The 25,147-nt window shown below is 44.2% G+C and overlaps 1 protein-coding gene across 1 annotated transcript; it reads right to left on the reverse strand.

The window, feature by feature from the left end:
* Positions 1–272: 272 nt before the first annotated feature.
* Positions 273–24,832, reverse strand: LOC122935045 (CB1 cannabinoid receptor-interacting protein 1-like). The gene is made up of 3 exons (XM_044290767.1): positions 24,147–24,832; positions 19,267–19,411; positions 273–1,637 (listed from the first exon to the last, which is right to left on the reverse strand). Exons 1-3 carry the CDS (start codon positions 24,323–24,325, stop codon positions 1,473–1,475), a joined length of 489 nt encoding a protein of 162 aa, XP_044146702.1. The 5' UTR covers positions 24,326–24,832; the 3' UTR covers positions 273–1,472.
* Between the last annotated feature and the right edge of the window lie 315 nt (positions 24,833–25,147).

Consider the following 25,147-nt stretch of genomic DNA (forward strand, 5'->3'; position numbering starts at 1 on the left):
GCTGAACCCGGACATACCTCCATTTTCACCCAGGCAGCCCCCCTGACTTGAGCATTGGAGCAGTTCATGCTCCGATGCTCTCCTTTGCCCTGTGCTAAATCGCGCAGGTCAAAGGCATTTTCAGGAGTTCAGGTGACGAACCAGGCTCTCCATGCGGCTGCCAGGAAGCCCGGTGACATCACCGGCACTGATAGGCGGAAGCTTCTGCCCGGCCGTGTGTTATTGTAAACAAAAGAGCCCGTGCCCTGCGCGATCTAGCGCAGGGCAGGGGAGCACAACAGAGTATGAGATGCTCCGATGCTAACATTAGGGTGGCTGCCTGGGTAAAAATATGGGTATGTCCGGGTTCAGCTCTGAACCCGGACAACCCCTTTAAACTTTAGGTTGCATTCAGAAAGCTATAATATGGCTCAGCGTAACAATGTATATTTTGTGCAAAGAATGGAATTAGATGCTCACAGGGCAAAGTGGGGAATAAGTTCCTTTTCTGACAGTATCCAATCCCATTCTTGACGTTAAATATATGGTTCCCGCACAGAGGTGAATTACGATTGCTGGCTGGTGGCAGAACATAAAGAGGACAAATAAAAGACTTTAGTAGGTGATATATCTACTGGTTGTATGTTTTTAGCAATTTAACATAAATGTTCTTTAAGTTAAGGGGTATTCCCATCACACAGAGCAATGATATAGCACTAGGATATAACATAACATTTAGACCAGTGTGGTCCAACCTCTGCCAAATTTGAAGGACAAAGGGACCAAAGTACTTTGGGTTTTTTCCCTGGTTAGAGATGATCCTGTCCACCCAGGATCTTGCAACACAGCTCCACTGAAGTGAATGTGATTGTGTTGCAGTTCCTTGTAGATGGGACTCATAGTGCTGTTGTTCCTTACGCTGGTTGGGAAACACTGGGGTACAGGATGTGGCCTCTAATAATCCGGAAGTGTGGGCGTATACTAGTGATATCCTAAACATGTACCTACTTCATACACACAGCTGGGGTGGCCAGTTTGTAGCTGGCTGATATTCACGAGACTTCACCTGATCGGTTCAGCCTGAACCAATGATATTACGTGAACATTAAGAAGCAGACTTGGGCTACATGGCAATATGAGGTTGTCCACAATTTGAGGTCAGATCGTTTGATAGCTCACAACTAGTTTGCCCTGAAGGAGAACACTGATGTCACAAGTTTTACTGTGACTCCCAGATACTGTCATGTTGCTGTGTAGCCCCAGCCATAAGCATATAGTGTCTCAATGATATTAGCGGTCCATGGTAAACTGGCAAGTGATTTTCCTCTTACAGTCACCATCACTGATGTAGGGGTTTGGTTTATCTCAAGTAAACATTATTCATCAAGGATTTTATTTTTTAGGCTCATGATATGTTATCTATACTCTGCTTTGTGGCTCATTGTGCTGGTCAAGTTAGGTCCTCATCAGAAGATTGTCCAGCTTTGGTGGCTTCAGTGGAACATCTCTTTGTTGATCCACATTAGGCTGCGGGTCTCATTAGGCTTGCACTCATATTCAATACTGCTGAAGCTGTTGCCCCATTGGCAATGATCTCTTTTATGGTAGTTGTAAAACTTCACTTGCCACACGGTCTCAAAGCTTCCGATGTCTTCAAACTGTGAACAGGGCAGAAGAAGAAACAGAAGAGCTTTTATCAGGAGATCTCACATGATATATGCACAGTAATATCCAATTTGTTTAGGTAACATGGAGACTAAACAATTATCTGACATTGTATCTGATCTGATGATAACTGGTAATGTGAAAGGGGCACAACCGAATAAGGGTTAAATTTAAGAAAAGTGTTAAACAATAATAATAAATCATTTTACTATTCTTGTGCTGAAGATAAGAAAACAATAAAATTTGAGATTCCTCAGCAGTTGATACCTTTTAATGGCCAACTGAAAAGATAATGACACAACTGCAAGCTTTTGAGACTACTTGAAGGGGTTTTCCCATCACAGACAATGGGGGCATATCTCTAGAGAATGGAGCGGGAGAGTGGTGGCTAGAGGATCTCGGGTTTCCCGGGGTCCGACCACTGCCAAGCGCTCTCCCCATAAATGGGAGCGCACCGGGTTTGCGTGGCCACCGTTCCCATTAATTTCTAAGGGGCCGACAGAAATAGCGCTCGGCTATTTTCGGCAGCCCCATAGAAATCAACGGAGGGCGACTGCGCAGTGCGCCCTCCGCCACCTTCCGCGCTCCGTTCTCGGTGAAGGTGCGGGTCCCATAGGTGGGATCCGCACCTATGAGACAATGAGGGCATATCCTAGCTATATGCCCCTATTGTCTGTGATGGGAATACCCCTTTAAGCCTCTTCATCAGGCGCCTTTTAAGACAGTATCTGAAGATTCACATATGTACACACCAAAGTCCATAGGAATAATTAGGTAGATGAGACCAGTAAAGTAAGGCAGATCAATATGAGTGATGGAGGAAACAAACAGTTGTAGCAATTATAGATAAGGAGAGCGAAAGCTTTATTGTTCCATTTGAACTTTACTTTTGATACTTTAGCAGACATGTAAAAGAAGATTCCTCGGGTTCTGAGCATAAGGCCTCATGCAAACTGCGGATCCGCAAAAATACAGAAGCCGCCCATGTGCCTTCCGCAATTTGCGGAACGGGCGGCTTATTGAAGAAATGCCTATTCTTGTCCGCAAAACGGACAAGAAGAGGACATGTTCTATTTTTTTTTGCGGGGCCACGAAACGGAGCAACGGATGCGGACAGCACACGGAGTGCTGTCCGCATCTTTTGCGGCCCCATTGAAGTTAATAGGTCCGCATCCGAGCAGCAAAAACGGCTGCTCGGATACGGACCCAAACAACGACCATGTGCATGAGGCCTAACAAGTATTGTAGGTGTTTAGAACTGTGATGTTTTTTAGGCTACATGCACACAAACGTATTTTGTTTCCGTGTTCGTTCACTTTTTTTTTTGCGGAAAGGATGAGGACCCATTCATTTCAATGGGTCCGCAAAAAATGCGGACAGCACACTGTGTGCTATCCGCATCTGTATGTCCGCTCTGTAGCCCCGCAAAAAAATAGTGCATGTCCTATTCTTGTCCGTTTTGCGGACAAGGATAGGCATCATTACAATGGATATGCAAAAAAAAAACGGATGCCATATGGACGTCATCCGATTTTTTCCGCCTGTGAGGAAGCCGGCACCAGGAGCGCGGCATTCACTCACTGCGCCGAATACAGAAGCGCACGGTGCAGGCGCAGGATTTAGACAGATACAGGCAAATCGGACGGCAATCAAGAGGAGCGGGGTGGGCTAGAAGAACGACATCGGCGGCGAAAATGGTCAGTAGACGGAGCCTCTAGGTGTTGAATCGACACCCACATAGCACCTAGAGGCTCATTAGCATATGGATAAAAGTACATTTTTTAGGTGAACGGCCGCAGACAGAAGTGAACAAAGAAGACTGTTATGTACTGCTGACACTAGCACATCGCTCAGTCAGCTACATATGGGCAAAATCTGATGGTAGAAACCCTTTAATACCCTGTTAAGATTGTAATGTGCTGTTACCTGCAGTGACCACTAGAGGGAGCTTACTGCTACTGTTGTACATCAGAAGGGATGCGCTGTATAAATGCCTTGCCCAATGTAATGGGGGCTGCGTGCTGTAGTCCTGTGTGGGGGGCTACATCACAGACGGAACTTAAAAGCGCTGCCTCGTGGTCCACTGCATGACAACCTATAGAACATGCGGCAGATTTTACATAGTTCAGGTATAGATTTTCAAAGTGAAATTCCCTTTCGTAACCATGTCCAAAGTACACAGTTTTGAACTGAAGCAAGGAGCGTGATCAGCACAGCGGCACGTGGCACTGATCACTGCCAAACATAAGCAAAGAACGGTGCCAAAGTACAATGGAAGTCCGCATAGTCAGCAAACGGAAGCTCCTGGACAGTGTCATAACGGAATTCTTAGATAACCAGTACTTTGTGCGCCGAACTTGTTAACATAAGTTCACTCATCCCTACTCATGGATAGTACAGTTTATCTCTGGTTCAACTTCACATATAAAGCAGGTAAGCTGCAGGTGGATGAGCACCGACTTAGGGCGCGTTCATACTGGCGATGAATCCCTTTGGGCATTGCCCGAATTTAGAACAGACAGTACCCGGCCTGAGTACTGACCCACTGAACTGAATAGGTACATTCACATCGGCAATTTTCCACATGGACCACTGGTCGGTGCACAGCAAATCCCAGCATGTTCTATCTCTGTCTGTTTCATTAATTATTTGCACGGATAAAAACCGTTACAATTTTTGGTGGCCAAATCCCAGTAATTATGTCAGGGAGCGGCCAGATCCCCACTGGTCCTCATTATAGTCGATGCGATCTGGGGGGCACATGGCACTATCCGCTATGCCGGGCCGAGAAAACTCCGTCAGGCTGTTCTCTACTTGAGCAGCCTTCCAGATTGCTGTGCCGCATGTGTGAATTTAGTCCCGAAGAGGTTGTGCTTAAAAGGGCATCTGTCAGCAGTTTTGTACCTATGACACTGGCTGACCTGTTACATGTGCACTTGGCAGCTGAAGACACCTGTGTTGGTCCCATGTTCATATGTGTCCGCATTGCTGAGATGTTTTAATATGTGTAGATGAGCCTCTAGGAGCAACGGGGGCGTTGCCATTACACCTAGAGGCTCTGCTCTCTCTGCAACTTCCGCGCCCTCTTCACTTTAATTGGCAATAGCCCCGTATACATACCGTATATGCCGGCGTATAAGACGACTGGGCGTATAAGACGACCCCCAACTTTTACACAGAAAATATAGAGTTTGGGATATACTCGCCGTATAAGACTACCCCTTTTTCAACACACAGCAGTACATTACTGCATCCCACCACCATCCCTGGGTACCTCTGCCATCCCTAAATCCCACCACCATCCCTGGGTACCACTGCCATCCCTGCATCCCACCACCATCCCTAGATACCACTGCCATCCCTGCATCCCACCACCATCCCTAGATTCCACTGCCATCCCTGCATCCCACCACCATCCCTAGATACCACTGCCATCCCTGCATCCCACCACCATCCCTAGGTACCACTGCCATCCCTGCATCCCACCACCATCCCTAGATTCCACTGCCATCCCTGCATCCCACCACCATCCCTAGATACCACTGCCATCCCTGCATCCCACCACCATCCCTAGGTACCACCGCCATCCCATGGTATCACCACCATCCCTGCATCCCACCACCTTCCTTGTCCTCCCTCCCTGCCTCCCAGACCCTAAACATGTGCCACCTATACCCTGAACATGTTTTTGTTATGGTATTCTTCATATTCACATTCACATATGCACATCTGCGCCGCACTTAGATACGCCGCACGGAGATCTCGCACATGCGCAGTAGCGAGATGCGAGCGGCCGTGAGGATCCCGTGTATCCACGCTCGCCGCATGAAATCTCGCACATGCGTAGGAGCGAGATGCGAGCGGCCAGGAGGATGGCGGTACAAGGAGCATACAAGGTACAGAGCAGGGGGCGGTATACAAGGTACAGCGCAGGGGGGGCATATGCCGTGGGTTACATCGCAGCTCTCAGCTGCTGGGGATACAAGGCAATAGCCCGGGCTCTCTCTGTTGATAATTTGGGCGTCCCGGCACTGCAGCGCCCGCCATACCCGGCGTATAAGACGACCCCCGACTTTTGAGAAGATTTTCATGTGTTAAAAAGTAGTCTTATACGCGGGAATATACAGTAGGTTTTAGCACTGTAAGCCATTACTGAAAGAAACACGTATTCAGGGTAGGTACCACATGGTGATCTCCCTCAGCTATTCGGTCAGGACGCCGCTCACGTTTCATGGTATCAGGTAAAAGAAATAACACAACCCTACAACGCCATCATGGAAACTCAATATTCCACGACCGTAATTACAGCTAAGAAAATAACTGTAATTTGCAGTCTTTTGATTACTGGCCATTAATTTGAACGTTGCGATGAACAGTAACGATTATCTCAGACTTTCCATGTACTCCTCTATAATTCCTCCTATTCTATAACATCTTATCAGAAGAATGACGTCGTACAAGGAAGGTGTTCTTAAGTTCTGCATTGTGCTGTAATACGCCTGGGAATTATTCTCCTTCTTTAAAGGGGTTTTCAGAGATTATTTTACGGATGACCCATCCTCTGGATTGGTGGGGGTCCCACACTTGGGACCCCCGCCAATCAGCTGTTTCAGAAGGCAGCGAAGTTCCTGTGGGCGCCGCGGCCTTCTCTCAGCTTTTCCTAGGACAGTGACGTCACGTTCTTCGTTCACATGGCCTAGGAGCAGCTCAACCCCATTCAAGTGGTAGTGATGGTAGTGTCCCTTTAAGCTGAATTTGTATCAGATTGACTGTGAAGGAGAAAGAGCGGCCTGGAGTATATGTGAAATGGTGCAGACTGCAGAGGACAACAGCTGAACATTTTTTTAACAAAGACCAATTGGCTACATTTTTTAGCCAACAGCCCAAAATAAACACAATGCATTATTAAAATAAATGATTCAAAGGTGAGGAAATGGTCACATAATACCCAATCCCAGATTAGTACGCAACTACTATCACATGTTGTCACACAATTCAACGCATTTGTGATTTACCGTAATCTTTTCAACTCATGTCGCTGCCTTCAGTAGTTTCTAACAGTGGTGGGTGCTGATGAGAAACAAATTGTCAGGAACCTAACCCCTGTGTGATCTACACATCCTATTAAATCCCACCTATGTAACGATGCATTCTTATAGGACGTGATGTCGTTGGTTTTTGGGCATAGAATAAACCATTAAAATATCCACTGTAAAAATGACACAAAATTGCGCACATCTTTTCAGCACATCATTTTTTATCCAAGATTTTCACACATGGCATACGGACGCTAACAAATCCCTCACTGCTAATTAAGCTAAGAGAAAAACTCCCAGATGGCGAGAACCTTTGCAGCGAGCTGCTTCGTATGTGTCTGGAGGCTGTGAACATGCACGCTAAATGAGAACTTCTAGAAGCTTCACATATTCTGGTTTACTAGGACAGTTTCCATTGTAAAGGGAAGTATACATGTAAATAGCACTTTATCTATAAATGTCAATTCTGTTAAAATTCCCTATATTTCAATTTGCAATTTTTAATCACTACATTTTACTCATGTTGAGCTCCTGACAGCTCCTAAACACTCATTATAGCCAAAATCTCATCAAACTGAGTTGATTTTATTACCACATTTCACGAAAGTTAGTACACCCATCACGTTTTTGTAAATATCTTATTTTATCTTTTCATGGAACAACACTGAAGATCTGACACTTAGATACAATGTAAAGTAGTCAGTATACAGCTTGTATGACAGTGTACACACAGCCAATAATGTCCAAACTGTTGGCAAGAAAAGTGACTACACCTAAGTGAAAATATCCAAACTGTGCCCAAAGAGTCAATATTTTGTGTGGCCGCCATTATTTTCCAGCACTGCCTTAACTTTCTTGGGCATGGAGTTCACTAGCGCCTCACAGGTTGCCACTGGAATTCCACTCCTCCATGACGACATCATGGAGCTGATGGATGTTAGACACCTTGCGCAATGAGGATGCCGGTAATTGATTCTAATGCGTTGGGTTTCACAGGTGGCAGACCACATAAGAAATGAGCAATTCTGAACAATTAATGGATGTAAAAAATCCATGATTGTTCAGAATTTAAAAGAAAATTTGATTTTTGTAGACTCAAATACGAGCTTCAAAATCATAAAAAAAAGTTTCAATAAATACATAAATAATAAAAAATATAAACATCATGGGTATCACCACGACCAAAAACGCCCGTACTATGAAAATATAGAAATATTTTTCCAATATGGCGAACGGCGTAACGTAAAAAAAGGGTAAAAATAGCCAAATTTGGCATTTTTTCATTGCTTCTCTTACCCAAAAAATGTAATAAAATGTGATCACAAAGTCACACACACTCTAAAATAGTATCTATAAAAACTACAAATTGTCCCGCAAAAAATGAGCTCCCACACAGCTCAGGAGATATAACTATAAAAAGTTATGGGGGTCAGAATATGGTGATGTAAAAAAAAATATATATATATATATATATCAAATTTTGTATTTAATTTTTACAGTTTTTACGGAACACTGTGGGGGGAAAAAAAGTAAAACGGTGGAGGATTTTTTTTTTTTTCAATTCCAACCCATTTGTAATTTTTTTCCCACTTCCCACTACATTGTATGCCAAAATAAATGGTAGCATTAGAAAGTACAACTTGTCCCGCAAAAAATAAGCCTTCATACAGCTATGTGAAAGGAAAAATAAAAACTTTATGGTTCAAGGAAGATAGGGAAGAAAAATGAAAAAACATTTTTTTTTTATAAAACTCCAGTCTCCTAAGGGTTAACAATTATCAGCCAAGCATTTCTCATTCTGGTAAATCAATTGTGGTAAAATATAAATTTTATATTATATATATATATATATATATATATATATATATATATAAATCCGGAAGAATGAGCGGCACTCCAATGGTAGAAAAAACAAGTGAACCTTTATTCACCCAGGTGCAACGTTTCGGCTCTGCTCTTGAGCCTTTTTCAAAGCTTGAAAAAGGCTCAAGAGCAGAGCCGAAACGTTGCACCTGGGTGAATAAAGGTTCACTTGTTTTTTCTACCATTGGAGTGCCGCTCATTCTTCCGGATTTACTAATTGGGGTAAGAAGCCTATTCCCCCAGGGACGTGCACCCTACCTTTTGCGAACATATTGAAAACACCAGTGCCGCCATTTTTTCTTGAACTATATATAATATATATATATATATATATATATATATATATATATATATATATATATATATAGAAACAAAATGCGGGTCTCAGCAGCACAAGACAAAAAATTGGTGCACGTCCTCACAGCCGTGGGCTCAGGCGGCTATATGTAGATAAGTATCAAAAGGATAAGGCAGCACTTTATTCCCTCTGCAACGTTTCAACCGTCTCGATGCGGTCTTTCTCAAGCATATCACACAGTGTCATACAAGGGTATATATACCCACAATCCATAGCAGGAGATTTAGAGTGACAATCAATCAATATACAACATGATTAATTCATAAAACGTATATAGAACATAATAAAGTGTTTTGTGCATAATAAAGTGAATCTAACTAATACAATTACATGCTGATTCATATATCACAATACATTCACAGTATATACAGCCTCTCTACTGCGATTAAACTGTTAATTCACAACTCATCCATGTATTTGAAATCACCTGTGTATCATATATAGTGCAATCATATCAATAAAAGTTAAAAACAACTCACACCGAAGCACCTGTGCAGGGGCGCCAAGATCCGCGTCCTCACTGTCAAACCGCGCATGCCCAAGAGGTCAACCGCGTCACAGTACGCGACTCCATTAGGACCGAAGCCAGAGGCCGTCACCAAGGAAACGTGACGTCAGAGACACGCGACCCGGGAGGCGGCTCCATGACCAGACCAGAGGCGTCGCCGGGAAACACCCATGATGCAAGGGCCGTGTCACCAGGTCAGACACGCCTACAATAGTGGCGTCGCTGCCATAGCAACAACCGGCCCAGCAACATGCGCTTGCCCTATGTCTTCCGCTGGATCCTGTGGAGACACTGAGCATGTTGCTGGGCCGGTTGTTGCTATGGCAGCGACGCCACTATTGTAGGCGTGTCTGACCTGGTGACACGGCCCTTGCATCATGGGTGTTTCCCGGCGACGCCTCTGGTCTGGTCATGGAGCCGCCTCCCGGGTCGCGTGTCTCTGACGTCACGTTTCCTTGGTGACGGCCTCTGGCTTCGGTCCTAATGGAGTCGCGTACTGTGACGCGGTTGACCTCTTGGGCATGCGCGGTTTGACAGTAAGGACGCGGATCTTGGCGCCCCTGCACAGGTGCTTCGGTGTGAGTTGTTTTTAACTTTTATTGATATGATTGCACTATATATGATACACAGGTGATTTCAAATACATGGATGAGTTGTGAATTAACAGTTTAATCGCAGTAGAGAGGCTGTATATACTGTGAATGTATTGTGATATATGAATCAGCATGTAATTGTATTAGTTAGATTCACTTTATTATGCACAAAACACTTTATTATGTTCTATATACGTTTTATGAATTAATCATGTTGTATATTGATTGATTGTCACTCTAAATCTCCTGCTATGGATTGTGGGTATATATACCCTTGTATGACACTGTGTGATATGCTTGAGAAAGACCGCATCGAGACGTTGCAGAGGGAATAAAGATCCACCTTTTTTCACTTTACCTGGAGTGCTGCCTTATCCCTTTGATACATTATATATATATATATATATATATATATATAGGTTTTTATCCAGAGGCCAACTGTGATTTACACATTTTGGGGTGCTCCATACCTGTTCTGGACAGAGGTTGCAGAAAATGCATAGTCCTTCTCCATTACAGTGAATGGAGGCTAGGAACAGCACTTATGTGATCATGGCCAAACCTATGTGTATTTTGCTATTTTTTTTCACATTTTATTATTTTCAGGACTCAGCATTTAGTTTTCAAACCACATATACAGAGTCAGAGCTCTAACGCAAGGTCCTTAGTGGAGGTTGGAGGGCTGGAGCACCAGAGCCAACTATGCTTTGCTCGGGGCTGTTTACATACAAAGTTAAGGCATCAAACTCAATCTTTGCCCCAGGTAAAGGAAAGTCATATGACTATTCTCTAATGGTAATAAACCAGAATAACCTTCTTATAGTAAATATTAAAGTATAACTGTCATATATCTTTTTAGTATTGGATTGTGGTGATTAATATCACCTTGATGACCCTATTTAAACTTTTCACTGTGTATTTAATCACCCCTTAATTCCACATTTTTGTTCCCTGTACTGCCTACTTTTACCTCTGCTTAAAATCAGGTTGCTAGGCATGGTCCGTCTATGTGTTGAAGGACGGAGGACGCAGAAGCACGCAGCGTGCAGCTCACATTACAGACAGCCAGGGACTGTAAGTAAATTATTAAAGCCAGGTCCTCCCCAGCAGCTGATAACAGTGCCTGGGCTGTGTGCACTTCTCCCTGTCCCTGCGCTTGGCAGACCATCCCTCACTCAGCAGAGCTAGAGAATGCAGAGTTGAAGCAGCGCAGACCAGGGAAGGGAGATCTGCCGTCTGCTCAGTGTATTAAATGAAAGCAACATGTGGTAAGAGTACCCCTTTGTGCTGCAGGAGATTAACCCTTTAGGGGGGAGGGCTCTGGTTACTGACACTTTTGGGGGGCTATTGTTACTGGCTTGTGAGGGCAGGCGGGATTAGCCTCAGGGTGAGGGCAGTGGCGGCCATCTTTACTGAATAGTGAAATTGCAGTTTTATGCAGACTGGAATATCATGTTATTAGTAACTATATATATGAAATTAGGGTCTAAGTGTGACAGTTATCCTTTAAGTAAATGCCCCACATATAAATTTATGTTGGCATTTCAAATCCACAGCACATTACGTGGACATACCCACAAGGGTCCTAATGAACCTTTTCTATAAATGGCAGGGGAAAGGAACAGGTTCTGCATTTTTGAATCTGACCCACACAAGTAATGTCTCTTGTTGGTGGGAATTTCAAGTTCTCTGTACTTTTCTTGCAGACACGTTGGCAGAGCGAGTCTCTACCGCATCATCATTCTCCTAACTGTGAAAGAAGAACAGGGACACCAACATGGACCTCAGCTCCTTCTCTTCTTGGTATCGATACAATCTATGCTGTCATCCAGATTTACTCTACCTTGAGCCTTTTTATACCAGGGATGGCAGATGTATTATGGGAAATGAGGCAAGTGACATATGAAGTGATTTTCCTGGCTGTTTCGCCAACAAGTTGCACAATGGAGATGTTTTAGAAGAGCTGACAAATGATAAGGCCCAAACAGAGCTTAGGTGGAAGGTGTCTTCTACTGTTACATAACTGTGAACAGGTTTGGCTTCTTTTAGTGTTAGAAAGATATTACTGAAGCATTTCAGGATGAACACAGACTCCTTCATGTCACTGTGTTATTAGAAGCGTGGAGCTGACTTTGGGATAGATCCAAATCACAAAAACATTCAGAATTTTGCCAAATATTCTATTTACTAAAAAATAACTAATCCTTATCTGGCATCTGCTAAAATTCATGGAAAGGAAATGTAGTAGAGAGACTTGAAGAATAGCTTTGGACACCATAACAATTGGAACTAATCTTATCTCCTGAGAAAATTGATATTCGGACTTACATTCGGATTCATCATGCCTTCACCGCAGAATTCTGGCTTCAATGGGGCTTTTGCGACTATTTGAATTCCCTTGCAAAAACTTTTTGCAACTTTTTGCATTTTTACACCACTCACTCTAGTTTTCAAATATAGGTGGGAGAGTGGGCATTGTTAGATATGTTAATGAGTTTCATAGCAAATGTCATAAACTTATCTGTCCGGGCTCCAGCGCCGAGACCTCCATCTTTGATTGCGCCGGGAGAGACACGCTGCTAAGTCATGCCCCTGTTGACGCGACAGTCATTAGTAACAGGATGCAATGCTCTGTTTCTCCCTGCAGAGGGCGTGTATGGTGTGCTGGAGGAGATTAGCAGTGGGATGATTGCTCAGCTGATTTATTACTGTGTACTAGTGTTTCTGACTAATGGAGCACCGAGTCATGGACCTATCAGGTTCTGATCCTGGGAGTCGGTGCTATTTGAACCCCTTCCTGCCCTTATACCAGTGCCAGCAATAGTCATTGACTCCCTAGCTGTGCTCCTGGTTCCAGATCTGTGTGCATTTGGATTGCTTCTATATTTGACCTCGGCTTGCCTCTGACCACTCTCTGTTTAGGTACTGTGTTTCTCGTCTGGTTCTGACTTCGGCTTGGCTATTTGACTATCCCATCTTGAGATTTGGTACTGTATTGTCCATTTGGTTACAACTCATTTCATTACGTACCGGTCTCAGTGTTGTTCTGTCTGCGTGTGTGTATGTCTTGTACTTTAGCAGAGTAGGGAACATCGACCAGTTGAAGACTTGCCGCCTAGGGCTTGCACTGCAAGCAGGCAGGGAAAGTGGGTGGGGTTCCAGTTAGGACTCACTGTCTGTGTATTCCTGCCTACTATGGTTACATCAGATTTATCAGTGTGACTTTTTTTTACCAGGCGCAATCTCACTCAAGTAGAAGGGTCGAGTAGGAAAACTGGAGTAGATTTTCTAAACAAAAGTGTTAGGTTTAAGGATAAAGTACACCAAGGCAGACTCGAGCAATTGCCTGTTCATCAGAGGAGGTGAGAGCTGTGTTTAGCAATCATCTCCACTGTATGGGGACCAGCAATGGCTGCTGCAATCGCACATCCCCAAAGAGAATCATTGTTTCTGGGCAGTAAATTGCGGTTTACAAGGGACATCTGCTGCCCAGAAACAATGACTTTGGAGTCAACATCAACGATCCTTTCACACAATGAATGTTTCCTCGTTTATCAGGTGATTGATGGCACATTTACACAGGGCAATTATCGCTCCTTCCAGATAATTGCCCCATCATCGATCCATGGAAGAGGGCCTTGGCTACTTTATTGCAAAAACAGAAGCACCCCTCTCCATGGGTTATGGGGGTCATTTATTATACTGAAATACGCCTATATTAGGCGTCTTGCAGGCGCAGATGGCTAACTAACAGTTGCTCTGGTATCTGCAACTTCTCCCCGCTCACATCAGGTCTAAAATTGTGTCCGTGGCCATTTTCTACGCCTGTTTTAGACGTAGCAAATGGTCCAAATGTAAGACAACTCGGAAGCTGTCTTACATTTAGAACTGGCGATGGACAGGCTTGCACCTCTTCATAATTTCGACGGATCCTCCGCCAGCTATGGGGCTTTTTTTAAGACCGCCGTCTAAAACACCAGTCTTAATGATGTGCCCCTATGTCTGACATGTGCCCCTATGTCTGTCAGCTCCATTGGAGTCAAAGAGGCAGAGCTTCAATACCGCCCACAACCTGTGGATAGGGGTGGTGCTGTTTTTGGAAGAAAGTAGCCATGTTTTTCTAATCCTGCATAACCCCTTTAAAATATATATATATATATATATATATATATATATATATATATATATATATATAAACGGTACAGTTTCCTAACAATTATGAGGTTTCCAGTCCAGTTGGACTGATAGTCTATTCTCAGGTTGGAGTCTGACAGGGAATGGGAGCAGCGCTACAGTAACCAACTCCATCCACTATAGATGGAGCAGTAGCTTCTGTTGAACATTTCATTCATATAACAAAACTTAGAACAGGGCCCTGGATGAACACAGCTTAGGATGATTAACCATGTGCACAAAGGTTAGATTTTCTGTGACATATTTTATTTTGTCCCTTGGTGTCATTCTCCTTCTGTGGACCTTTGCAAGCTTCATCACTTTTTGCCGTCTTTCCCTTCGCAATCTCTTTTGGTCTTCCTTCTCCAACTCTCTAGATCTCACTCGAAGGCTTTCTTATAATGGGGCTCCCTGGAAAGCTGCCACTTCTAGTTATACCCTGGTAGTTACCAGGGCATGGAGAATGCTTAAGAAATGCTGCCTAGAAATCTCAGTTTTATCACCAACATGACATTTGTAGGGCACATCATGTACAAATCTTTACATTTTGTTTCCTCAGCCAAATCCCTGCTTTTTATAACTTTATAACACTAAGGCTGGTTCCACACGGGCGTTGCGGGAACATGCACGATTTTCCCCCGCAAGTGCAAAGCGTTTTAATGCCATTTGCACACGCGTGAGAAAAATCAGCATGTTTGATACCCAGACCCGAACCCGGACTTCTTCACAGAAGTTCGGGTTTGGGTTCAGTATTCTGTAAATTTTATTATTTCCCCTTATAACGTGGTTATAAGGGAAAATAATAGCATTCTTTAATACAGAATGCTTAGTAGAAGGTCAATTGAGGGCTAAAAAATAAAAAATAAATTAACTCACCTCCTCCAACTGATTGCGTAGCTGCCGGTCTCTTGTTCTTTCTTCAGGACCTGTCAAAGGACCTGTGGTGACGTCACTGAGCTCATCACATGGTCCGACACCACGGTGGTGGACAATGTGATTGGACCATGTGATGTGACGTCACCACAGGTCCTTTAGCCGGCAGCTTATGATTAAAGAAGTAAGAAGAGATTGGCAACTACGCGATCAAGAGGAGGAGGTTAGTTAATTAGTTTTTATTTTTAATCCTTCAATCCACATTTTACTAAGCATTCTGTATTCAGAATGCTATTATTTTCCCTTATAACCATGTTATAAGGGAAAATAATAAAGATTGGGTCCCATCACAATCGTCACCTAGCAACCACATCCGCACTTGCTTGCGGATGCTTGCAATTTTCACGCAGCCCCATTCACTTCTATGGGGCCTGCGTTGCGTGAAAAAACGCACAAAATAGAGCATGCTGCGATTTTCACGCAACACACAAGTGATGCGTGAAAATCACCGCTCATGTGCACAGCCTCATAGAAATGAATGGGTCCGGATTCAGTGCTGGTGCAATGCGTTCACCTCACGCATTGCACCCGATCGGAAATCTCACCCGTGTGAAAGAGGCCTTACCCATCCACTTCATGTAAACTGATCTTAAAGATGTATTCTCCTATGGGAAATTTAGGGGCTATTGATAGGATATGCCATATATTTCTGATAGGTGAGGGTCCCCCTTCTGGCACCTACTCCTATCTTGAGATCGGGGTCCCTGCATGAATAGTCAGCACGCTGTGTACTTGAGATAGGATCTGCATTTATCAGAAATCGGCATGTCCCAACAATTTAGCTCTATATGTCCCAGATGGAAATACCCCTTTTACCGTTAACCCTTAACAACCATTAAAGGGTGAATGAAGTTTCTAAAGAGGTAGGCCTATTTCACACTTTGGTGGCATATCGCTAGAATATGCCACCAATGGGTGTGGGTCCCACCTCTGGGACCTGCACCTATGTTTAGAATGGGGCCTTCAAAGTGAACAAGGGGGCACCATGCAATGTATAGTCCGTTTTTCCCCCAAAATCTGCTGTCAGGACAGAATCTGGAGACCCCCAAACACATAAAATCAGGCAAATTGGGCTGACTTTTACCTTATGTGTATAGCCAGCATTAAAGGGTTTGCCCATGAAGAGGTCTCTTTCTCTAGGAACAGAGTCACACTTGTCCATTGGTCTGATATCTCACAGATCACATTGATGAAGTCTGTGATCTCAGACCATCAATCAGACCGCGAATTTAAAAACTGAAAGGAGTACATAGGGCACTCTGACCTAGGGCTTCAACGATTAATCAACGTTATCGATAATATTCGATAACGGAATTTGTTGTCGACGAATCCCGTTATCGAATAATCGGCCGATTTGTTGCTATGCGGGCGGTCAGGCGAAATGCCTGCGGGTCCCGTAAATCCCGCACGCTCCCACACCGCCGCAGTTAAAGGGAATCTGTCACCTAGTTTTACCCTATAGAGCTGCAGACATGCAGGGATAGATCTCCGCAATATACCTGTCCCATAGCTCTGTGTGGTTTTATTTACTTTAAAAAATGATTTTATAGATACCGTATGTAAATTGGCCAAGTAAAGTGCCCAAGGAGGAGCAAGGAGGAGATTCCTGGATGCAGGCGGTGCTGGGCTCCTTCACAGGGGGTGTGGCTGGCTCCTTAACCGTAAGTAACCACGCCTTGGGCACCTTACTTGGCTAATTTACATATCTATAAAATAGTTTTTTTTAACTAAATAAAACCACACAGAGCTATGGGACAGGTATATTGCGGAGATCTATCTGTGCATGTCCGCAGCTCTATAGGGTAAAACTAGGTGACAGATTCCCTTTAAGTCCCTGACCCCTGACTTTTAGTCCCACCCTCCTCTGACCCTCCGCTCACCAATCAGGTGTTCTAACAAAAATTCTTACTTCGTGAAAATACCTTACCCCTCGTGACTTCCGGGGGTGTTTGCCTCAGCGCAAGCGTACTACCGCGGCACGGGTAAGGTCAAATTACAGGGAGCGCTGACTCAGGCGTAAGGAGATCTGACAATCTTTTCTCCTTACCCTCACACTGCAAACGCGCGGATTGGGAAATCTCCTTTTGCTCCCAGCACTATCAGCCATCTGAGGTGCAGAATATAGGGGGGCATAACCCTAACCCTTGTGAGGGTAAGGAGATTTCACAATCTGCGTGTGCGTAGTGTGAGGATAAGGAGAAAAGACAGTCAGATCTCCTTACCCCTGAGGGCGCACGGGATGTGTCCGTAAGTCAGCGCTCCCTGTAATTTTACCTTACCCGTGCCGTGGTAGTGCGCTTGCGCTGAGGCGCACACCCCCGGAAGTCACGAGGGGTAAGGTATTTTCACGAGTAAGGATTTTTGTTAGAACACAGGCGCTGCTGCTCTCCTCCTCCCCCACCACCACCTGACGAGTTTATGGAGCCTCAGCCTGCCCTGGAGGACCTCACCCATACCATGCTAAGCCCACCTGCCGTCAGTAGGCCAGTTTCCCGCTGTATAATGTGCCCTGCTCAGGGCTCATGCTGCCACTGTTACTGCCGCATTGCCACAGTGTCCCAGGCCTATACACATGGGGGTATGTGCAAAGCATTGTACCCTAGCGTCTGTAGTACAGACACTATGATGCAATGCTCTTCCCAGTCTGCACATACCCCCATGTGATTAGTAGGAGTGTACATACCAGGGTACAAAGACTAGTTTTATTAAATGTAAATAATCCCCTCCCTCAACAAAAATTAGCCCCCCTTTTCCTATTGTATTTTTAAAAATTAATGTAATTTTGATAATTATGTAACTCCTAAAATTGTTTTAATATGGCCTTTGTACCAAATTTTTCAAGTAAAATCATATAAACCCCTTTTTTGTCAATTTGATGTTTTTCCTGATTAATCGATGAAATTATCGACAACTAATCAATTATCCAAATAATCGTTAGCTGCAGCCCTACTCTGACCCCTTTGATACTGCTCAATATTTTAAGCAAACAACCCATCAGATCGATGGCCGGTTACTTAGGATGTTGCGTCAGATTTCCAGTAACAAATCTCTAACCAGTGTCAAAGGGGTTTGCGTGTTCTATTGAATCTTCTGGATTCTGGAAAGCATCGTGATTTTCAAATGTTTTGTATGTAGTAGAGAGCTATCACTTTACCCTTTTAAGGTCAGCCAAACATCTATGCAGGTATATATAGAAATGCTGTCTGTATATTAGTACACTAGAGTACATGTGGGCACCGCGTCAGCATGCATGTAACCATGGTATGGGTGTGAATGCAAACAGAAATTATAAAGAGAAATATAAGAATGTGAGGATGTAAGTTTATGGCAAAGTCCCTCAAGTTCAAAAGGAACATAAAATATATATATTACAAATAAAAAAAGGGTAAGGGAGGTGCAGGGGTAGTAGTCATATACCGCCCCTGATGCCTGAGCGAGCCACATAGCAGCAGCTCTGTTTCAGATTTTGTAATGGGGCCCATGAGCGTCCAGTTATGCCTCCGATACATAACAAGACACAAGGAGAATTGTGCACCACACGTTGAGAAATAATTTACCCCCAACATCTATATCTATTAAAATCACTGGCCGGTGCTTATTTTCCACTTCATACTCTACAACCAAGACTATGGATAATGAAATATCTAAATAATATGTAAAATTTCATTAGGTACCACCCCATCTTCCACCGGAGAGAAGAAGAAGTTCTGATGTTCCATTGCTGTAGAGCTGAAAAGAACCAACATTCACCTCTGACTAACGAGTTACCGGTTGTTCAGCTACAATTTCATTTTCTTTTAAATTTATGACCATCCAATCACTGAGAACAAGGGATCTCAAATCCCCTCTCTCCAGCCAATGATTTGGCCATGATTGTTCAGCTGCTCTACAGACAAATTAAAAGGGCTGCTGAAACAGTCAAACACTCACATTTAGGTATTTCAACGGCTCGTCGATTTAGATGAATAGTGGCTAAGCCAAGCCTCAACAGTTCTCTAACCCTCGTGTCCTCAGTAATGGTGGGCCAAACCCATAGCTATCATTCTTTTATGATCAACCTGGCTGGACAGTAGGGAATGGGAGACAAAACAACTGTGAAAAAAACCTATGAATTTTCTATTTGACCACATAAAAAGTTTTAAATGACTGGTAAAATACCTGGATCATGACTTGGAGTGGTTGCCTTTCCCCGCTTTTGGTGTGGGTTACTCCCTCCGTATCATAGAAGGCTGTGTAACAAACCGTCTGAGGATCTCTAGATTTCTCTTCTAGGGGAATGACCAATCCTCCTAAATTGATAGTCCTGAAAGAGATGTCATAAAACTGGTTAATCAATGATTACATGGGAAAATGTGCTCCAGTCCGACCAAACGTATGTATGTATGTCCACTGCAGACTTTACTGAGGAATATAGGATTTGTGTCAAAGAGGCAAGGTGTTGGGTTGGCGGTCCTTTTCTAGGGTTTGTGGTCCCTGGTTGTCCAGCCAAAATGCACAACATGCCTAAACTGCTTCATAATAATCCTGCCTGTATCATTATCAGTATATAGTTCCCAGCTATTGCACACAATCAATACTAGACTTCACAACCCATTAGGTCCTCAGCCTGGTGACAGCTGGGTCTACACAGAGCCTCAATAGTGGAGAAATGGAGAACCGCACTCTGAGGGTTTTCTGCTGCCAACAAGGGCTAAAATAGCCAGGTTTAGAGATTGAGGCACTCAGACCTATTCAGTTTTGCATTTAAGAAAAGATTTTTTTATTCATACATCTGTTTCATAATCCAGTTGCCCAATTTTCACATCAAAAATCAATTAATGAAAAATGACCAGACGTTTCGGTCTCTATGGACCTTCCTCAGCGGTCAGATTTTATCTGCAAATAACCGGTACATAGGACATGTCGTCATTGTCAACCAGTATGCAAACTCAAGAAAGAAAAAAAAAAGGAAAAAAGGACAGACGAAAATTTAAATGAAATAAACAAACTAGCTATCTATAGTACACAAGAAGGCATAGTGATCAGTATCAGGTGGTACACCAGATACACATGATTGAAGGTAATTTACATGATTGAAGGTGGTTATAAACTATAATAGACATGATTGAAGGTAGTAGTAAGCTATAATAGACATGATTATGGCATCATATAGTCCTTTGGGAGAAAAAGGAAGGAAAAGGGGATAACCCTGAAAGAAAAATAAAAAATGAGTCCTTGTTTTCTTTCTTGAGTTTTCATACTGGTTGACAATGACGACATGTCCTATGTACTGATTATTTGGAGATAAAATCTGACCGCTTAGGAAAGTCTATAAAGACCGAAACGTCCGGTCATTTTTCTTTAATTGATTTTGATGTGAAAATTTGGCAACTGGATTATGAAACTGATGTATGAATAAAAAAAAAAAAAATCCTTTCTTAAATACCCAGACCCTCATTCATATAAAATCTGGTATTCAGGGTAAAAAGCCCTCCTCTGGAATGTGAAATGCCTCAATATATATTAATCAGGTTACATGAATGTGCTGCCAGTGATTATACACCGAACAAAAATATAAAGGCAACAGTTTCGGTTTTGTTCCCATTTTGCATGAGCTGAACTCAAAGATCTGAAACATTTTCTACATACACAAAAGGCCCATTACTCTCAAATATTGTTCACCAATCTGTCTAATAAATCTGTTTGTGAGCACTTCTTTGCCGAGATAATCCATCCCACCTCACAGGTGTGGCATATCAAGGTGCTGGTTAGACCGCATGAATACTGCACAGGTGTGCCTTAGACTGCACACAATAAAAGGCCACTCTGAAATGTGCACAGTTTTGCCTTAGTGTGTGTGTGGGGGGGGGGTCAAAAAACCAATCAGTATCTGGTGTGGCAACCATTTGCTTCATGCAGCGCAACACATCTCCGTCGCATGGAGTTGATCAGGTTGGCGATTGCGGCCTGTGGAATGTTGGTCCACTCTTCAATAGCTGTGCGAAGTTACAGAATATTGTCAGGAACTGGAACACGCTGTCGTATACGCCGATCCAGAGCATCCCAAACATGCTCAATGGGTGACATGTCCGGTGAGAATGCTGGCCATGCAAGAACTGGGATGTTTTCAGCTTCCAGGAATTGTGTACAGATCCTTGCAATATGGGGCCGTGCATTATCATGCTGCAACATGAGGTGATAGTCGTGGATGAATGGCACAACAATGGGCCTCAGGATCTCGTCACGGTTCCGTTCTGTTTTTCCGTATGGCAGGGATGGCCAACCTGTGGCTCTTGAGCCACATGCGGCTCTTTGCTTCTTCAAGTGCGGCTCTAGCTGTGGAGCCAGGAAGCAGTCAGGCCCCCCCCAGGCTCAGATCTCTTTTCCTGATCGGGCACTGTTACTACTTTGCAGCTCCAGCTCACTCTCCACTACGTCCTGATGCACACAGTGTGAGAACGTAGTACGTGGAGACATGCACTATGACCCGACGTTGTGCTCATCAGGTCACAGTAGAGAGCGTGTCAGACCTGCAGAGTAGCAGGAGCCCAGTGCCTGATCAGGAGGGAAGATATATTTTTTTAATTATAGAACTGAGCATGTGGGTCTGATCTTAGCATGGGAGGTTCTTATCTGAGCATGGGGGGGGGGGGGGGGGTCCTGATCTGGACAATGGGGGTCTGATCTGAGCATGGGGGGGGGTCCTGATCTGAACAATGGGGGTCTGATCTGAGCATGAGTGGGATGATCGGAGCATGAGGGGGCAGATCTGATTATGGGGGTCTTGTTTGAGCATGGGTTGGTCAGGTCTGATCATGGGGGGAGATCTGAGCACTGAGGGTCTGACACGGGGAGTCTGATTTGTGTTGCCTGATCCGAGCATTGGGGGTCTGATTTGGAGTTCTGATGAGGTTTGGGGATCTTATTGTAGTTTAGATTAGGATTGGGGATCTGATTTAGGAGTCTGATCTGAGGTCTGCTGAAAAAAAATTATTATTTTTTTTCTCTGCTAATGAAAAAGAAAAAATAATTTAGCAGACCTCAGATCGGATGAAAAATATTAATTTTATCTTATTTTTCTTTGTGAAAACCTAGGTGCATCTTGTAGGGCGAAAAATACGGTGACTCGTGTGTAATTGTATAGCTTGTGGCTCCTGGTAGTCATATGTTGTTTTTTTGGGCTCTTCGTGTATGTAAGGTTGGCCACCCCTGCCGTATGGCATATACAGTATACAGTAATTACATAGAAAAAATTGGGCTGGGCATAAAATTTTCAATAGATGGTTCCGCAAAAACGGAGCGGATACGGAAGACATACGGAGTACATTCCGTATGTGTTTAATTTTTTTTGCGGAACCCATTGATTTGAATGGAGCCACGGAACGTGATTTGTGTGCAATAATAGGACATGTTCTATCTTTCAACGGAACGGAAAAACGGAAATACCGAAACAGAATGCATACGGAGTACATTCCGTTTTTTTGGCGGAACCATTGAAATGAATGGTTCTGTATACGTTCTGTATACGGACCGTATACGGAACTAAAAAAATGGCCTGTATACGAAACGCAAAAAACGTTCGTGTGAACGAGCCCTTAGACAGATTTGTGAATAATATTTGAGAGTAATGGGTCTTTTGTGTCTGTAGAAAAGGTTTCAGATCTTTGAGTTCAGCTCATGCAAAATGGGAGAAAAAATGGAAAGTGTTGCCTTTATATTTTTGCTCAGTGTATATATATATATATATATATATATATTGGCCAACCCCTTTAATGCTGAGAATTAATGCATGACTATGAACAAAGAATAATTAATATTTTCCTAGAAAGAGCACGCAAGTCCTTCCAGCAATATCATCGGGAAATAGTCACTGATCCGGAAGCAGCACCACTGCCATTACCACTTCACTGACCCTGTAAAGTTAATACAAAAAACAATGTATCCGCAGAGTCTACCGGAATTATTAATGTTACATAATATAATTAATAGCGATGAAACGAAGAGCCATTCCAGACTGCTGCATCATCATCTGTCCCACGCTGGGTGACCTGGTTGTGTTCCTTCCCGCTCTCCTCCATACAATCACCATATGCTCTGCCATAAATCTCCATTTCCTGATAGTTAATCTGAAAATCCCAAAACATGTGTGACCCCCAAAAACCTTTCAGTAGGGTGTGCAGCCGGCATGCTGAGTGCCAGGGGGTATCAACAAGCCACTCTGCCCTAGAGAGGGAATGCGGATACTAGGCGAGGGCAGCAAACGGAATATTTGCCCCGATGAAGGAAATCCGAGCCGCAGCTCTCGATCTACAGCATATTAAAGGGGGTTTCCAGCAATAATGACTTTTTATCTAATGACTGGCTGATATCTCGCTTGTGGCCATGTCCGCTGCAGCGGAGCATGTGACCATACAGCGCCGGATGTAAACACCGCGGGGTCTGGAACACGGACACAGCGGGGGCTTAGAGCAGCGCGCAGCAGGTAAGTAGAAACTTCCTATTCCCAGAAAACCCCTTTAAAGGGCACCTGTCAGCAGATTTGTACCCATGACACTGGCAGACCTGTTGTATGTGCGCTTGATCTGTGATTTGTGGACTGAAATCCGGACATTGTCGCGTGCACAGGGCCTAACAAAGCTATAATGTAAAGTATCATGTCTTTCACCCGGATCTCACTTCCACGTAAGGCCTACGGACACGCCTGGATTCAGGGGCTCACCGCCATCATCACAGCAATACTTGGGACCATAGTTGGTATTTTTTGCGTCCTGATCCACTCTGAGGAACCATAAGCCAAATCTGATGGCTCGCTGGCGCTGATTGCCCCATATCACGTACAGACTGACAGATCTTCTGGCCTCACCATACATGGTCCTCATCTGCACACTGATCAGTCCTGCAGAAGGATGACAGCCTTGCAGACATGGCCCCAGGCCTCAGGCCGCTGTTTGTGTGCTCCTGGGATTTCTGCTGATGACAGCTCGGAGCAAGAGGAAGGAAGGAGAAGACAGGGGGATTAACCCTTCCCAGGCTGCACCCCCCAGACCCCCGGCACTTACTTGGCTCTCACCGCCCCCGGTTTCAGGACCACCTCGATCTTGTATTTGGCTCCCGTCAATAATTTGATCGTCCGGTTCTGCCCGAATCTCTGTCCGTCCACCTTAAAATACACCGGACCGTCATTGGGCTGGATCTTAAGGGAGACCGCGATCTTGACCAGATGAGGGATCTCCCCCATGGCGAGCAGAGGACACTGACAGCTCTGGTGGAGGAGGAGGAGGGATCAGGGGCTCCCTATGGGACCAGCACAGACGGATGGAGGAGGCAGCAGCGGGGCGCAGCCATTCACCGGCAGCAGCAGCAGCAGCAATGCACGGACTGCCAGCACCTAATCCTCCGCCACTGCTGCAGTGTAATCAGGGGGGGGAGGGGAGGCCGGATCTCCTCCCCGAAGACCAGCAGGAGAGGAGGAGGACACCAGCTCTCCATCTAATCCTCTCTCCATACATCAGGAGGAGACATGGCTCTGGTTATTGTAGTTCATCGTTGTACTGATTGCTAGGAATATTACACATCAATCTGCTCTATGTACCATCTGCCTGCGTATTATCTATTATCTATCTATTCTCATATCATCTATCTGTCTGTCTGTCTATCGTATCTATCTATCCCATATCTATCTATAATTCTAAGTGTAGTGAGCGGCACAGAGATTAAATAGTTGTGGTGTGCCAGCGGCTGCGGAAGTGATCCAAAACGTAGATAAAGGAAAAAGTGTGCACATTTCAGAGTGGTCTTTTATTGTGGGCAGTCTAAGGCACACCTGTGCAGTATTCATGCTGTCTAACCAGCACCTTGATATGCCACACCTGTGAGGTGGGATGGATTATCTCGGCAAAGGAGAAGTGCTCACTAACACAGATTTAGACAGATTGGGTCTTTTGTGTCTGTAGAAAATGTTTCAGATCTTTGAGTTCAGCTCATGCAAAATGGGAGCAAAACCGAAAGTGCACTGCAATACTCATCCTGTTTTAAGGGGGCAGCGGGCACATGCAAGCTT

This window comes from Bufo gargarizans, chromosome 4 (assembly GCF_014858855.1).
Source record: "Bufo gargarizans isolate SCDJY-AF-19 chromosome 4, ASM1485885v1, whole genome shotgun sequence".
Classification (NCBI taxonomy): Eukaryota; Metazoa; Chordata; class Amphibia; order Anura; family Bufonidae; genus Bufo; species Bufo gargarizans.

Excerpts from the sequence above, each read along its gene's own strand:
- LOC122935045 (XM_044290767.1), bottom strand. The coding sequence starts at position 24,325 with ATGGGGGAGATCCCTCATCTGGTCAAGATCGCGGTCTCCCTTAAGATC. Across the intron at positions 19,412-24,146 it reads CCGGGGGCGGTGAGAGCCAA|GACTATCAATTTAGGAGGAT; the intron begins GTAAGTGCCGGG and ends CATCTCTTTCAG. Across the intron at positions 1,638-19,266 it reads CACTCCAAGTCATGATCCAG|TTTGAAGACATCGGAAGCTT; the intron begins GTATTTTACCAG and ends CCCTGTTCACAG.